The sequence below is a fragment of the Diospyros lotus genome, chromosome 1, assembly GCF_014633365.1.
Source record: "Diospyros lotus cultivar Yz01 chromosome 1, ASM1463336v1, whole genome shotgun sequence".
In the NCBI taxonomy this organism is placed as follows: domain Eukaryota; kingdom Viridiplantae; phylum Streptophyta; class Magnoliopsida; order Ericales; family Ebenaceae; genus Diospyros; species Diospyros lotus.
Window position 1 is genome coordinate 37,744,760 of NC_068338.1, and position 14,012 is coordinate 37,758,771.

A 14,012-nucleotide genomic window follows, 5' to 3' on the forward strand; every position below is an offset into this window, starting at 1 on the left:
GAGAATTCCCTTATAGTGACGTCTGACAATGCGGGGTGTTACAATTACCTACTAACAATCAGACAACACCAAAACTCTTTTCAATATCGGTCAATCCCTTGACCCATTACCATAACTTCTCTAAATCCTGACGACATTTTGAGAGTTTATAAATAGCGCATAACAGCAATTCATGACAGTATAAGCGATAATGAAGCTCACTTCAAGTAAACCTATTACTGTTGACGATTATCGTGTGCTATAATTTTTCCATCACCTAATGTCCCGATTGAGCGAAAGTCATGAAGTGACAAACTCACAAATTCAGTAACTATGTGTCAAATCTCATTAATGTGATTAGATGACATCTCATGAAACACATTTCCTGACTATCAATCTGCCCTAGTCATAAACTATTCGATCACATTAATAGTCAATCACATATGATGTTCATCTTATGAAATACTGAGAAAGGCGACAAATTTTATTCTCAACACCTATCTCCATATACCAGCAATACAAAACCACGTAGATGAACGTTTTCACCTCCTAATTGAATAATTCGACTCATTAGCAAATTTCTCACATCAATACACAAAATAAGAGTATCGGTTCAAGTCTAAAGATCAACACATTATCGCAACCTGATAACTAGACCAAAACAAGTCCGCTGAATGTCATTCAAATCTAGGATAAAGACACACAATACTAACAATCTCCCATTTACACTAATATTAATTTATATCACATGTATATCTAATGCTCTACCATAGGTTCAGATACACATATTCTCAAGATGCTGATCTAATTATGATTGAGCCATAACTTTTGTGAGTGAGTCAACTATATTATCCTCTAAAGTTGATCATGAAAGTGCACTACCCTAAAGGTGACATAACCATTGAGACTATTAAGAGATTTTAGACCAAGTTTAACTCTCTTGAGCTTTTGAACAAGCCAAAACAGCCAACGCAATCTTGACCCCAACAAGATTGGACAATTGGGAGAAAGAGAGAGTGCTCAATGAGGTAATTTAATTTTTGGTTTTAATAAATCTTAAATGAATATTATAAACTTTGATTTAATGATAATATATATATTTTTTTATGATTTAAAAATCTTAGGTTGAACTTGTAGTGTATACACTAAATCTTGTTTGCTTAAATAATAGAATAATGTAATTAATAATAAAACTTGCTTATTTAATAGTAGAAACGGATTAGTTGCAAAAGTTGATTGGTAAAAAATTAATTAATCTTTTGGAGGATGTGATTGAACCAATAAATCAAGTGTTTATTTCTTTTTTTATTTTTATATGTTAAAAAATGTTTAAAAACTTTAGATATTTAAGAAAGGTTGATCGCTATTATTATTTGAATTACTATTTATCATTTTATTAATATATAAATAAATTTCTACTATCTTTGATTTATAATTTAAATATTCATTCTTGATTTTGTTCTATTTTTGTTATAAAGTTATGTTAATATTGTTGGCACATTTTTTTTATAATTATAGGACAATATTATTTAATATATTTTTAAATTTATTAAAAATTATAAGAATTTTTAATTTTTATTTTATATTATAATTTTAATTAATATATATTTATTTATGTCATATAAATATATTTTGATTCGACACGATCAAACTGCTAAACTATTAAATCTCTCACATTTTCTATTTGATATCTCAATTCAAATTTCTAAACATTACTAAATTACATGGTGATAAAATTCAATTATTTTGTGCACATTTATTATGCATGTGGAGTGTATAATTGTGGTTATACTTTTTATGATTAAATTATATTTGACACTCTTAAAATTTGAAAAAAATCCTAATATACATTATTAAAAATATGCTCCTACAATAAAAAAAATTAATAAAAAGATCATTTTAATTTTGTTTATCTTTTTTATTTTTCTTTCTCATTTCTTATTATTTTTATTTAATATTTATATTATGTTTCTTATCAATTAGTTATAGTCTTTGGTCTAACTTTTTTCATTATGAATTATTTATCTTCATGACTAATTAGTTATAAAGACATAAATATAAAAAATAATAAGGTGTTGTGGCCAATGATGCTAACTAGTAACCCTAATAAAAAATAATTATTAGGGTTCTCTTTGTTTTATAATTTTTAGTTTTGAGTTTTGAATTTATTTTCAATTTTTTATTTTACTAGTCTATTTTTAGAAAATTGAAAACGTGTTCTTTTTGTTATTTTAAAAAATTATTTCTCAAAACAGAAAATTAGAAAACACGTTCTCTTTGAAATTTTAAAAATAATTTTTTAATAATATTTTATTTAATAAATTTAATTATTAAGATGTTGCTATTGAAACCCAAAATCAACCCACTGGCATTTGGCAGATATTAATATATCTTACAAATTTAAAGGGTGATGTTAAACTTTTATTTCCCTTTTCCAAAAGTTTCCATGGGAGTTGGTGTAATTGTACCTAAAATTAGGGCATAAAGTAGAAATTCCAAATCCTCATAACCACTAGAAAACGGAGCGGAGACCAGAAGCTCCTGAAAGCTTCTAAAAGCTTCTTCTTCTTCTTCTTTGTTCTTGCTCCTTTCCCAGGCTTCCCATCCCAAGCCAAGCCTGCTTCAACTTCCACTGAATCGAAAAGTTAAGGTTATAACACGCAACGGAAAAACCCTAGTTTTTGCTGTAGTTCGCATTATCATGGCGATCACCAGAGCCTCCTCCACTTCACGGCTCACAAGGTTGGGTCTCGCCGCTCTCAAGTCTCGCCGCCCGCTCTCTCGAGCCACCGATATTGTCCCCTCTGCCGGCCCTGCTCGGGAGGTGAAGCACCCGGCGGCGCCTCGAATGTTACAGAATGCTGGGATTGCGAAACCGGCGTCCTTCAACGACGCTGTATTTGGCGTAGTATTTGGTCGTCGGTTGCACTCCTCGTATCGCTCGTACTCCACAGCTGCCAGATCTTCTCAGGTAGAATGGTAAATTTGATCGGTTTTGAATTGGTTCGTTTTTTGCCTATTTGATGGTCTATTTGCATGGTTAAATAGAGTTACTCGCATATGTGGTAAATTTTATTCACTTATGGAAGTTCGAGTTTAGCCATTTCTGGGGAAACAGGTGTTTATTCAATACAAAAACTGAGAGATTAAAAAGAAATGCTGAATTAACTAATTGAAAATTAAATTAGTTGTTTCAAACGAAATGCAGATATACTTGGGAACAGTGGTTGGAACGTGCAAGAATGTCAACTCTTTTTTTAAAAAAAATATGTAATTAAAATAGTGATAAATCGTCCTATCTACAGAATTAAGCATGAACTTGTACAGTCATATGTCAGCTAGGTCTTCATTCAGGGATGTAAATGGGTCCTCAATTAACCTTATTCACGTATTTTTTTTAATAAATGTTCAAGTAGTCCTTATGCCTACATTGCTCAATTACGAATTTTCATATTTTTTAATTTGCAAGACATCTCTTCCATATTGGTTAGTGAGAGAGCAAGAGCTAAATGTATGTGCCAGAGTTCTAAGGTAGGTAAGCAACCAAGACACTCAAGCATGAAGTAAAGAACAACATAACTGGAAGTAAATATTCACATTCTATACTTTTTCTGTCTCATCTTTGTGTGTGTGTGTGTATATATATATATGGTTTAGTATATGTCTATGTGCAAACTGGTATAAAGTATAAACTTTGAGAAGTATAAAATTTCTAACAGCATACACTGCAAAATTGAAGAGCATAGTGCAGTTTATTTCAAATGTTTGCTCCTGTGGGCCCATAAATCTGGAATTTAGTCACGTTCTGTGGAGGCCTTAATTTTGGCTACTTTTTTTTTTTTTAAATTTATGGTTTTTTATTCAGATTACTTGTAGAGTTTGTGATTTTGTCATGATAATGAGTGGACTTCTGTAATTTACAGAAAGAAATGTCTGGAAATGTTGTTATATGAATGTTTAGGAAATGATGTGGCATTCAATTAGAGTTGGGCGGGGATTGAAATTTGATAATTCAACCATTGCTCCCCAAAGTTCAGGGAGCATCTTGAGCAGCACAAAGAAAGCTTGTAAGTTTTAACAACGCACGAGCAAATCCCTATGGCTTGAATTTCATGTTCTTGGAAATATGGTCGTGGGAAGTCAGTTTGTTTATATGCAATCTCAAATACATTGTTACCTTCCATATGTACCATTGGCTACCGGTTTTCCTTTTTCAATGTCTGTGTTTCCCATTTTATTCTTGGTGGCACTGAGGAAGGCATTAATGTTTATAAGAATGATACTGTGTTGGTAATTGGAAACTCAATTTCTTTGTTGGCCCACGACTGCAGCTTGATGCCACCTATGCTAGTAGATAGTTGGTGAGGAATGATTTAAGTACAAAGCACTGCCATGTTCTTCTGCTAAATATTGTGGGAGTTTGAGTTTTGAAAATTTTAAGAAAAAGAAGGAATGGTTGTTGATGGCATTTATGTATGGGAAGATGAAAATAACTTAATGGAATAGCTGAGCCTGTTACTTGAAAGCAATTATTCTGTTTTCAACAAATGGCTTCAAACTCTATTTCTGCTTTCAACAATTATTCTGTTTTCAGCTAACCCAAAACAATTATTCAGTTGTCAAAGAATTGTAAGATCGATGTTTATTGCTTCATTTCTTTCTTGAATATTTGATATTGAAGTTATTTTGGTTCAAAAATGGGAAAATATATTTGACAATATATGGGTATTTAATTCAGACTACGTTATGTCATAATAGTTTGAAAATTGAAAATATGAATTCTTGTTTGAGAGCTTGGATTGGGATACTTGAGAATGAACTGTTGGACAGAGGACTATCAATCTTGAGATGAATGAATTATCTACTTTTATTGATCATGTTGCTAGTTTGTAGTCTACCAAAACCTCAATGCATTGAATGTGCTACCTGAGAATTCTCCATTGGCCGGTCCCAGATCTTTTTTTTTTTTACCCTTTAGGGATTCTATTTTTCTCTAGCAGTTAGATGCAGCATTTTTCTTTTTGATTGTTATTAATGGTTTTCCATGCACTCATCAATTCTTTAATCAGGTTAATAATTCAGAGTTCACTGAGATGGCATGGGAGGGAGTTGTTGGTGCTGTGGATGCTGCACAGACTAACAAACAGCAAGTGGTTGAATCTGAGCATTTAATGAAAGCCATTTTAGAACAGAAGGATGGTTTGGCTCGAAGAATTTTCACCAAAGCTGGTCTTGACAACACATCCGTTCTGCAAGCTACGGATGAGTTTATATCTCAACAACCAAAGGTATAAAAATCAATTGTTTTTGAATATTTATTGCTTTGCATAGATGGTTATAAATTTCCCTGGCAAATTAAATGCAGCTGATGTGCCTTACTTACCCCAAAAAATATATGTATCCATGGCAGGTGACAGGTGACACAAGTGGTACAAGATTGGGATCACATCTCAGTTCTCTATTGGACAACGCAAGGAAGCATAAGAAAGAAATGGGAGATGCCTTTGTTTCTGTGGAGCATTTGGTCTTGGCATTCTTTTCAGATAACAGGTTTGGGATCCAGTTATTCCGGAACCTGCAACTCAGTGAGAAGGCTTTAAAAGATGCTATTCAAGCTGTTCGTGGCAGCCAAAGAGTTACTGATCAGAGTACAACCCAACCTATTAAAGCTTAATGGTTATGTGCATTTCCATTTCACAACAAGTTTAGGATGGATGTGGCATGGCATTTAAGAGAGAATTGCACAAAGACATGAAACCTACAATAATTGAATGATATCTTTGAACATGAGAGATTTTTTTTTAATAACCAAAGTATCATATTTGTTCAAATGATTTTGGCATTTTTCCTCACTTGCATTCATGTCCATTCTATTAAAAAAAATGTCATTATAAGTATTGTCTAAACTAATTTGTATATATTTTTTCCTTTGTCTTTGATTATGCTTGAATCATTATCGCTGTGCTCGTTTAGTTTCTGCTTCTTTGAATGTTCATTGGTCTGGAGAATGGATTTTTTCTGCTTATGCATTCTAATTTATTTGATGTAGATCCTGAAGGCAAGTATGAAGCACTTGAGAAATATGGAAATGACTTGACAGAGCTAGCTAGGCGAGGTAAACTAGATCCAGTTATTGGCCGGGATGATGAAATACGGCGGTGTATCCAAATATTATCTAGGAGAAGAAAGAATAATCCTGTCATTATTGGTGAACCTGGTGTGGGGAAAACTGCCATTGCTGAAGGGTATGTACGCTCTTTAATATTCTCTGCACCTGACATCTTTTTTTTGGAATGCAACTCCTGTGTTAATGGTTTATAAATTATTCTCTGGGGAAAGGTACATGAGATTAATTCCTTTTGTATGATATTAGCAAATTCCATCTTCTGGTTGAACAACCAAAAACTTTTTAAAATGACTTCATTGGCAGAACATGTTATGTTAATTCCAGCATTTATCCATTTACAGTCATTTCAATAATGGTTGTCTAAGAAAGTTCTAAATTTGATAACAGTACACCTTAGAAAAATGAAAGGCTAGCTCACTTTTGGACGAGTGTACTCAAGAATTACTTTTTGAACATGAAGAAATACATCGGGGGTGTTATGTGATAGTAAAATCCCATTAAAACTGAAAGGAAAATTCTATAGGACAGCTATAAGACCAGTCTTGCTATATGACTCAGAATGTTGGGCAGTCAAATACCAGCATGAGCAAAAGACGAGTGTAGCGGAGATGAGGATGTTAAGATGGATGTGTGGCCATACAAGGAAGGATAAGATTAGAAATGAAGTTATTCGTAATAAGGTAGGAATAGTGCCAATCGAGGAGAAGATGAGAGAGACTAGACTAAGATGGTTTGGTCATGTGAGAAGGAGACCAATAGACGCTCCTGTGATGAGAGTTGATGAAATGGAACAATTAGTTAAAAAAAGAGGTAGAGGCAGACCTAAGAAGACTTTGGGAGAGACATTAAAGTTTGATATGAAGTGTATGGATCTAAATGAAGATATGACAAAAGACAGAAATACATGGAAGTCTAGAATTCATGTAGCCGACCCCACATTGTGGGATAAAGGCTTGATATGTTGTTGTCGTTGTTGTTGTTTATTGATATTTTCTTGTAATTAAGTTAATGGTAAACTTAATTTCACTTTCACACCGAGCATTAGATTTCAAGCAGCAACACCACCACCACCAAGCCATAATACACCTAAGTGGAGTTGGCTACATGGATTCTACGGTGTAGGGGGCTCACTAAATCATCTTTATCCACTTTTGTAAGGCTATATTATATCCCTGTATTTTTCCTAGAATTTAAGTTGAAAAGATCTGGCAAATCTTCGTTGGTTATTTATGAAGTTCATTAGATATCTAGATAAGCAGAAATTTTTTAGACTTGTTATATTGGTTCCCACATTATTACTGATTTTTTGGGGGGTGCATTTCATAAGAAACCTTTAGTTCCATTGATAATCAGTGACTTTTATTATTCTACCATTCCGTATGCTGACGACTTTTACTGATGAAAATGTGGCTGCTAATACATATTCTTGATGGAGATCAGACAGTGGAGATTAAAATATTTCTAGTTGTTTATGAAATTTCCATATGATAAGCATTAAATTAATCCTGCATATCTATGACATCTGTGCTGTCTCATACATATTTATTATAACGACTTTTCCAGTTTTCAGGAAGCTTATAGAAAAGGGGAATAAGGGTATGCAACATGGTGATAGGAATGAGAATATCTATTAGGTATAATATGTTGATATGAGTGAAAACTCTTTTAAGTTGCTTACATATTTATTCTTGTTGTCACCGCTAGACTATCAACTGGGGCATGTGGGAAAAATTTTTGACATGCAAATCATGATGTTCTGACTATATTACTTGGAAGTTCCATAGATCTTATGTGCTGGTACATATTTGGTTACATCTATAATTCACATGTCTTGCAGATTAGCTCAAAGAATTGTCCGCGGAGATGTTCCTGAACCTTTATTGAATCGGAGGGTGAAAATTCTCTTCCATTCTTCCTTTCTTTTTTCGCTAGCTATTTCCTTTCTTTTGTCCTTTAAATTAGAGTGCTTAACTTATTAGAGGGGGGAAAGTATTGAAGGAGAAATTTGTTTGCAATGGTTTAGATCTCCCATACATTATTATTTTGTAGGTATTTACAGCGGTTTTAGGCTCTACCTTTCTTCAAGAATTTACCTTATGACCTTTTATTGGATGGGCTAAACTTCTGCCCTTGGTTTATATCATGATGACATTTGGGGAAAAAAGCAACTAAATGACTCTGAATGTATTGATACATGGATGTTTTGTTGAGCTGCTTAAGGCTTGAACACAGTCAAAGTCAAACTTATTTAAAATTCAACATTTGCCTTAAAATCCAATATATACGAGAATTACTGAAAACACATATGTACGGTAACTTCATGGATTCAAATCAAATGTGAGGTTTGAGTGTATGGATCATGGTAAACAACATCTCAGGGATGTGATGGATTTGTTTTCAAATTTGAATCATTCAATAGCTATTCAAATTTAGGCACTTTCTGTTGGATTAATCTGTTATTAAATATCAAAAACATAACAAATAATTAAAAGAGGGCTATAGAAATACTGGATTTCACAGCCATCTGAATCTTCTCTTTAGGTGGACTGCTGGCAGGCAATGTTGAAATTGAATCAACATGAAAAAGTTCACATGTTCTGACTAGATGCTCCCTTTCCCTCTTCAATAATTGGATGGATGTTATCAATGGGGCAAACAATCACAGTTTTTTATTTAAATAGAAAACTGAATCTTGGATGAAAGAGGAGACCTTATCCTAGGGTTTCTTTAATGGGCACTCTCATTAAGCAGCCTAATAACTTATAAGTTCTCTATATCTTTTCATATCGCACGTAATTAAATGCTGAGATAGACTTAAGCCCAAAAACTTTATTGGATCACTTTAATGGGCTTTATTGGTCTTATCAACTCATTTTTCACAATCCAAAATTCCAATTAGTGGAAGCCCATTTATAGAAAAATATTGAAAAATTCTAACACTTTCTACCTCTCACTTGGAGCTCAAATTACAACAGTTAATTTAACTTTTCTTTTTCTTTTCCAGTCACTAATTAGGTTCTTTTTTTGTACAGTTAATTTCTTTGGATATGGGTTCACTGCTTGCTGGTGCCAAGTTCCGAGGAGACTTTGAGGAAAGATTAAAAGCTGTCTTGAAGGAGGTTACAGCTTCAAACGGACAAATTATTTTGTTTATTGATGAGATCCATACTGTAGTGGGAGCTGGTGAGTATCTGTTTGGAGGGTTCCTTCCCAATATTATTTCTTTATTGATGGGATCCATACAGTAGAGGATGCTGGAGGCTATTCTGTTCGTTTGATGTTCAAGGCTTTCCTCCCAATATCATATGTGTTTCTTTTTTTTTTTTGCTAGGTCAATATTATCCGTGTTTCTGTCCATAAAAATAATAGCAGTAGAGTGACAACCTGCAGTTTGCAAATTCAATAAAGTAATAGGTCCCCAGACATACAAATGTCGGAGGTTTTAAGAGTTATCAAGGTATATAGGCATAATATAGACATATAAAATGAAATGAAAGAAATAGTGTGAGAGGATGGGATTCATACTGTGATCATAACGAGGGCCCCATCTTGTAGTGTTAACATGCTTGTTAAGCCACTTTAAGAGCAATTAGTTGGCAGAATCTGTAAAATTTCTGAAAGATTTTGATAAGATCATCAATGTCTGAAAACTTATGGCTCAGCTACTTTACAGATACCATGATTTATGATTGAGTTAATTGTAATGTAGAACTATTGTACCTTTATGCATAAGGGCTGATCTCCCCCCAACTGAATGTGGCAATTTCAGCTAGAATTTGAAGTATTTGTTTGGTGAGCAGTCCTTGGAAATAATAAATACTCTTCTGAATTCTTGTTTGGTTGTGTATGGTATGTTCTGAATTCTTGGTCTTAATTGTGTCTATTGCATAGGAGCTACTAGTGGAGCAATGGATGCTGGAAACTTGTTGAAACCAATGCTTGGCCGAGGTGAGCTCCGTTGTATAGGAGCAACCACTTTGAACGAATATAGAAAGTACATTGAGAAAGATCCAGCTTTGGAACGCAGATTTCAACAGGTGTTCTGTGGCCAGCCATCTGTGGAAGACACAATATCAATTCTTCGTGGATTGCGTGAACGGTATGAGCTGCATCATGGGGTTAAAATATCAGACAGTGCCCTTGTTTCAGCAGCAGTTCTTGCAGATAGATACATAACAGAGCGCTTTTTACCTGATAAAGGTAATAGTATCTTTGTGCTATCCTTATCCAGGAGCATGAAGTCTGGTGTTCTTCATGTTCCTATCTATCAATGCTTGTACACGAATCAAATTATCAAATGTTTACATCTGGTCCATAGTCAACCGTATGTCAGTGCTTCTCTTTGATCTTCCCAAGTTAAAATTGTCCGAACCTTATTTACAATGCTTAGTTGCTTAGATGGATGCTAATTGGAGGAAATGGCCTCTTACAGACTGCATGAGTTCTCATGAACCTTCCTGCTGAGATGGATATCTTTTTGTGCCCTGTCAAATCCAGAAAGTAGGAAAGAAAAAGTGAAACGAGAAATGAGACAGATTGCCATCAGTTTCTTCTAAAATTGTGTGATCTCCTTTGGTCTGGATGCACATTCCCATTAAACCATTTGCTCCTCTATTGGACTAAGGATGCATTTCTTCTGTTTTGAAGTTCTTATTTACTATAGAGGAGCTTGCTATCCTTTCCGGACATTGATTCTCATATATTCCTTTCTTGATTTCAGCCATTGATCTTGTTGATGAAGCTGCTGCAAAGCTAAAAATGGAAATTACTTCTAAGCCTACTGAGTTGGATGAGATAGATAGGGCTGTGCTAAAGCTAGAGATGGAGAAATTGTCTCTGAAGAATGATACTGATAAAGCATCCAAAGAAAGGTTAACAAAGCTGGAGAGTGATCTTGAGGTGCTTAAACAGAAACAAAAAGAGTTAACTGAGCAGTGGGAACGTGAGAAAGTTCTCATGACTCAGATACGGTCAATTAAAGAGGAGGTACTTTATTGTACTCTGTGGCAATTATACATTTAATGTCTTAACATTTTCTAATGTCTCGCATTATTTTTTGGCAATAGATTGACAGAGTGAACTTAGAGATGGAAGCTGCTGAACGTGAGTATGACCTAAATCGTGCTGCTGAGCTCAAATATGGGACGCTAATGTCTCTCCAACGCCAACTAGAAGAAGCTGAAAGAAACCTTGCTGACTATCGAAAATCTGGAAGTTCTTTGCTAAGGGAAGAGGTTACTGATCTTGATATTGCTGAAATTGTAAGCAAGTGGACTGGCATACCTTTGTCTAACCTCCAGCAGTCAGAGAGAGATAAGCTTGTCATGCTTGAACAAGTTCTCCACAAGAGGGTGGTTGGCCAGGATATGGCAGTGAAATCAGTTGCTGACGCAATTCGACGCTCTAGAGCTGGACTGTCTGATCCAAACCGTCCTATAGCGAGCTTTATGTTCATGGGACCTACTGGTGTTGGTAAAACTGAGCTTGCAAAAGCCCTAGCTGGGTACCTTTTCAACACTGAAAATGCTCTTGTGAGAATTGATATGAGTGAGTACATGGAAAAACATGCAGTTTCTCGTTTGGTTGGTGCCCCACCTGGATACGTTGGTTATGAAGAAGGTGGTCAACTCACTGAAGTAGTCCGCCGAAGGCCTTATTCCGTTGTACTCTTTGATGAAATCGAGAAGGCACATCATGATGTTTTCAATATTCTGTTGCAGTTGTTGGATGATGGGAGGATCACTGACTCACAAGGGAGGACTGTTAGCTTCACAAATTGTGTTGTAATAATGACATCAAACATTGGGTCCCACTATATACTTGAAACTCTTAGAACTGCACATGAAGGCCAGGAAGCTGTTTATGATGTGATGAAAAAACAGGTTATTGAATTGGCTAGGCAAACTTTCCGACCAGAGTTCATGAATCGGATTGATGAATACATTGTTTTCCAACCTCTCGACTCCAAAGAAATCAGCAAAATTGTTGAGATTCAGGTAATGAACTTTCTCTGCAAATTCATCATGATAGTCTATCATTTTTTTCATCTTCAAGCCTTAAAACTCTTTTTAGGAAAATGCTAGAACGCACAAACAAGTTTGGCAAACAATTCTCACAAACTGACACGACACATACAAATTTATAATAGTTTTATCCAAGATTAACAGTAGATCATAGTAGTGAGTAGATTTATTGTTAATTTTAGGTAGGATTATTATGAATTTGTGTGTCACATAAGTCTGCGAGAGTTATTTGTGGGTACAGCATTTACCTTCATTTCACTGCTACTTTTCATCCATGTATTCTTTATGTGTCATATTTTCCGCTTGAAGTCTATTCATCGTTCAATGTCTTCATTCTTTTCTTATTTATATGCAAACTTCAGCTAATGAACTTTAGGTAGAAAATTTTAGTTAATGTGATGGAGCAGGGTTCCACTACAATTTTGAGTGCATTAACCATTAAGGCGCCCCCTCCCCCGGCGCATGGATCCAGAAAATGCTTGAATTATTTGTGATTGCATGTACCTTTGCATACACAACCATAGGTGAATACCAGATGGAGTTTAATATTTAGGTTAGAAAACCTATGTCTATTCTCTGATTGGTAATAGATAACTACTGATTTCCTTGTAGCTTAAATTGTATATATGCTCATATCACACTAGGGAGTTTTAGCTAAGCGTTCCTTAGCTGTTGGATGTGTTACACGTGTTCGTGTTTGTGTTACCTAGTCTGATGCACACGCCTATCATTGTTTTGAGCATCAGACATCTCATCTGCCTTTTCCTTTATAGATTGAATCGAGTGTTGTAGTTTGCACATTCTAGCCAACAATATTTACCGTCTCCTATTGTTGTCTTAGATTTAAGAAGGAAATCAGTTTGTGAAAGTGCTATTATTTTGATTTGCAGTTGAATCGGGTGAAAGAGAGGCTCAAACAGAAGAACATTGATCTTTTGTACACAAAGGAAGTTGTCGAACTTCTTGGGACACTGGGTTTTGATCCGAACTTTGGAGCAAGACCTGTCAAGAGAGTGATACAACAAATGGTTGAGAATGAAATTGCCATGGGAGTCTTAAGAGGAGACTTCAAAGAAGAGGACTCTATTATAGTTGATGCGGATGTATCCCCATCGGCTAAGGATCCTCCTCCTCATAGTAGATTATTTTTCAAGAAGGTGGAGAATAGCTCTGGAATTGAGGCTATGGTTGCCAATGACTGATACTGCATGCGTGAGCTGTACATATATGCGAAGTAGAACTAGTTACTATGTTGTTTTTGTTTCCCATTCAGCATGAGAGGATATTGATATCACGATTCATGCTTGCTTGTTTGTTTGGTTGGTTGGGCGATTTGCCCTACAAAAGTTGTAGTTATGAATTATATTTTTGGTTGAACTTTTGAGTTTTGTGATATTACCTCACACACACACACACACACACACACACACACACTGAAATTTACTGTACTGAATATGGGTTTAGTGAGGTAAGCGAAATAATAGAAGAGACAGACGCAATGGAAACAGCCACAAAATAGAAAACAAAACCAAACAGAAGTCAGAGCCCACCATTACCGTCAGCGTCGGAAATTAGTGACTGAAAGCTTGAAATAATAAATAATAAACAATTGATGAAACCCTTCTGCGAGCATTGCCCCTGGCCTGCGATGCCGATGTCATCACAGCTACAGCCTTTTTAATTATATTTTATGAATATATAATTTTTAAAAAATTAGTGGACTTTTAGATTTAATTTTAAATATATATCTAAGTATTTTATGAATATATAAATGTTAGATTACCTTAAAAAAATACTGAACTTTTAGGTCATTTATAATTTTGAAATGAATTTTTAATTTATTAATTTATTATAATCATAAAATATTGTCAGAAACAGATGGC

General features: G+C 34.7%; 1 protein-coding gene across 2 annotated transcripts; it reads left to right on the forward strand.

The window, feature by feature from the left end:
- The first annotated feature begins 2,518 nt into the window (after window positions 1–2,518).
- Window positions 2,519–13,506, forward strand: LOC127805732 (chaperone protein ClpB4, mitochondrial). 2 transcript variants are annotated; one of them, XM_052342489.1, is made up of 10 exons: window positions 2,519–2,950; window positions 5,049–5,267; window positions 5,390–5,627; window positions 6,029–6,224; window positions 7,944–7,998; window positions 9,139–9,289; window positions 9,998–10,306; window positions 10,827–11,092; window positions 11,173–12,102; window positions 13,020–13,506. In XM_052342489.1, the coding sequence occupies exons 1-10, from the start codon at window positions 2,681–2,683 to the stop codon at window positions 13,329–13,331; spliced, it is 2,946 nt and encodes a 981-aa protein (XP_052198449.1). In that variant the 5' UTR covers window positions 2,519–2,680; the 3' UTR covers window positions 13,332–13,506. The 2 variants fall into 2 exon arrangements, with proteins under 2 accessions (XP_052198449.1, XP_052198458.1); XM_052342498.1 differs by lacking the exon at window positions 2,519–2,950 and adding an exon at window positions 4,026–4,046.
- Window positions 13,507–14,012: the final 506 nt, after the last annotated feature.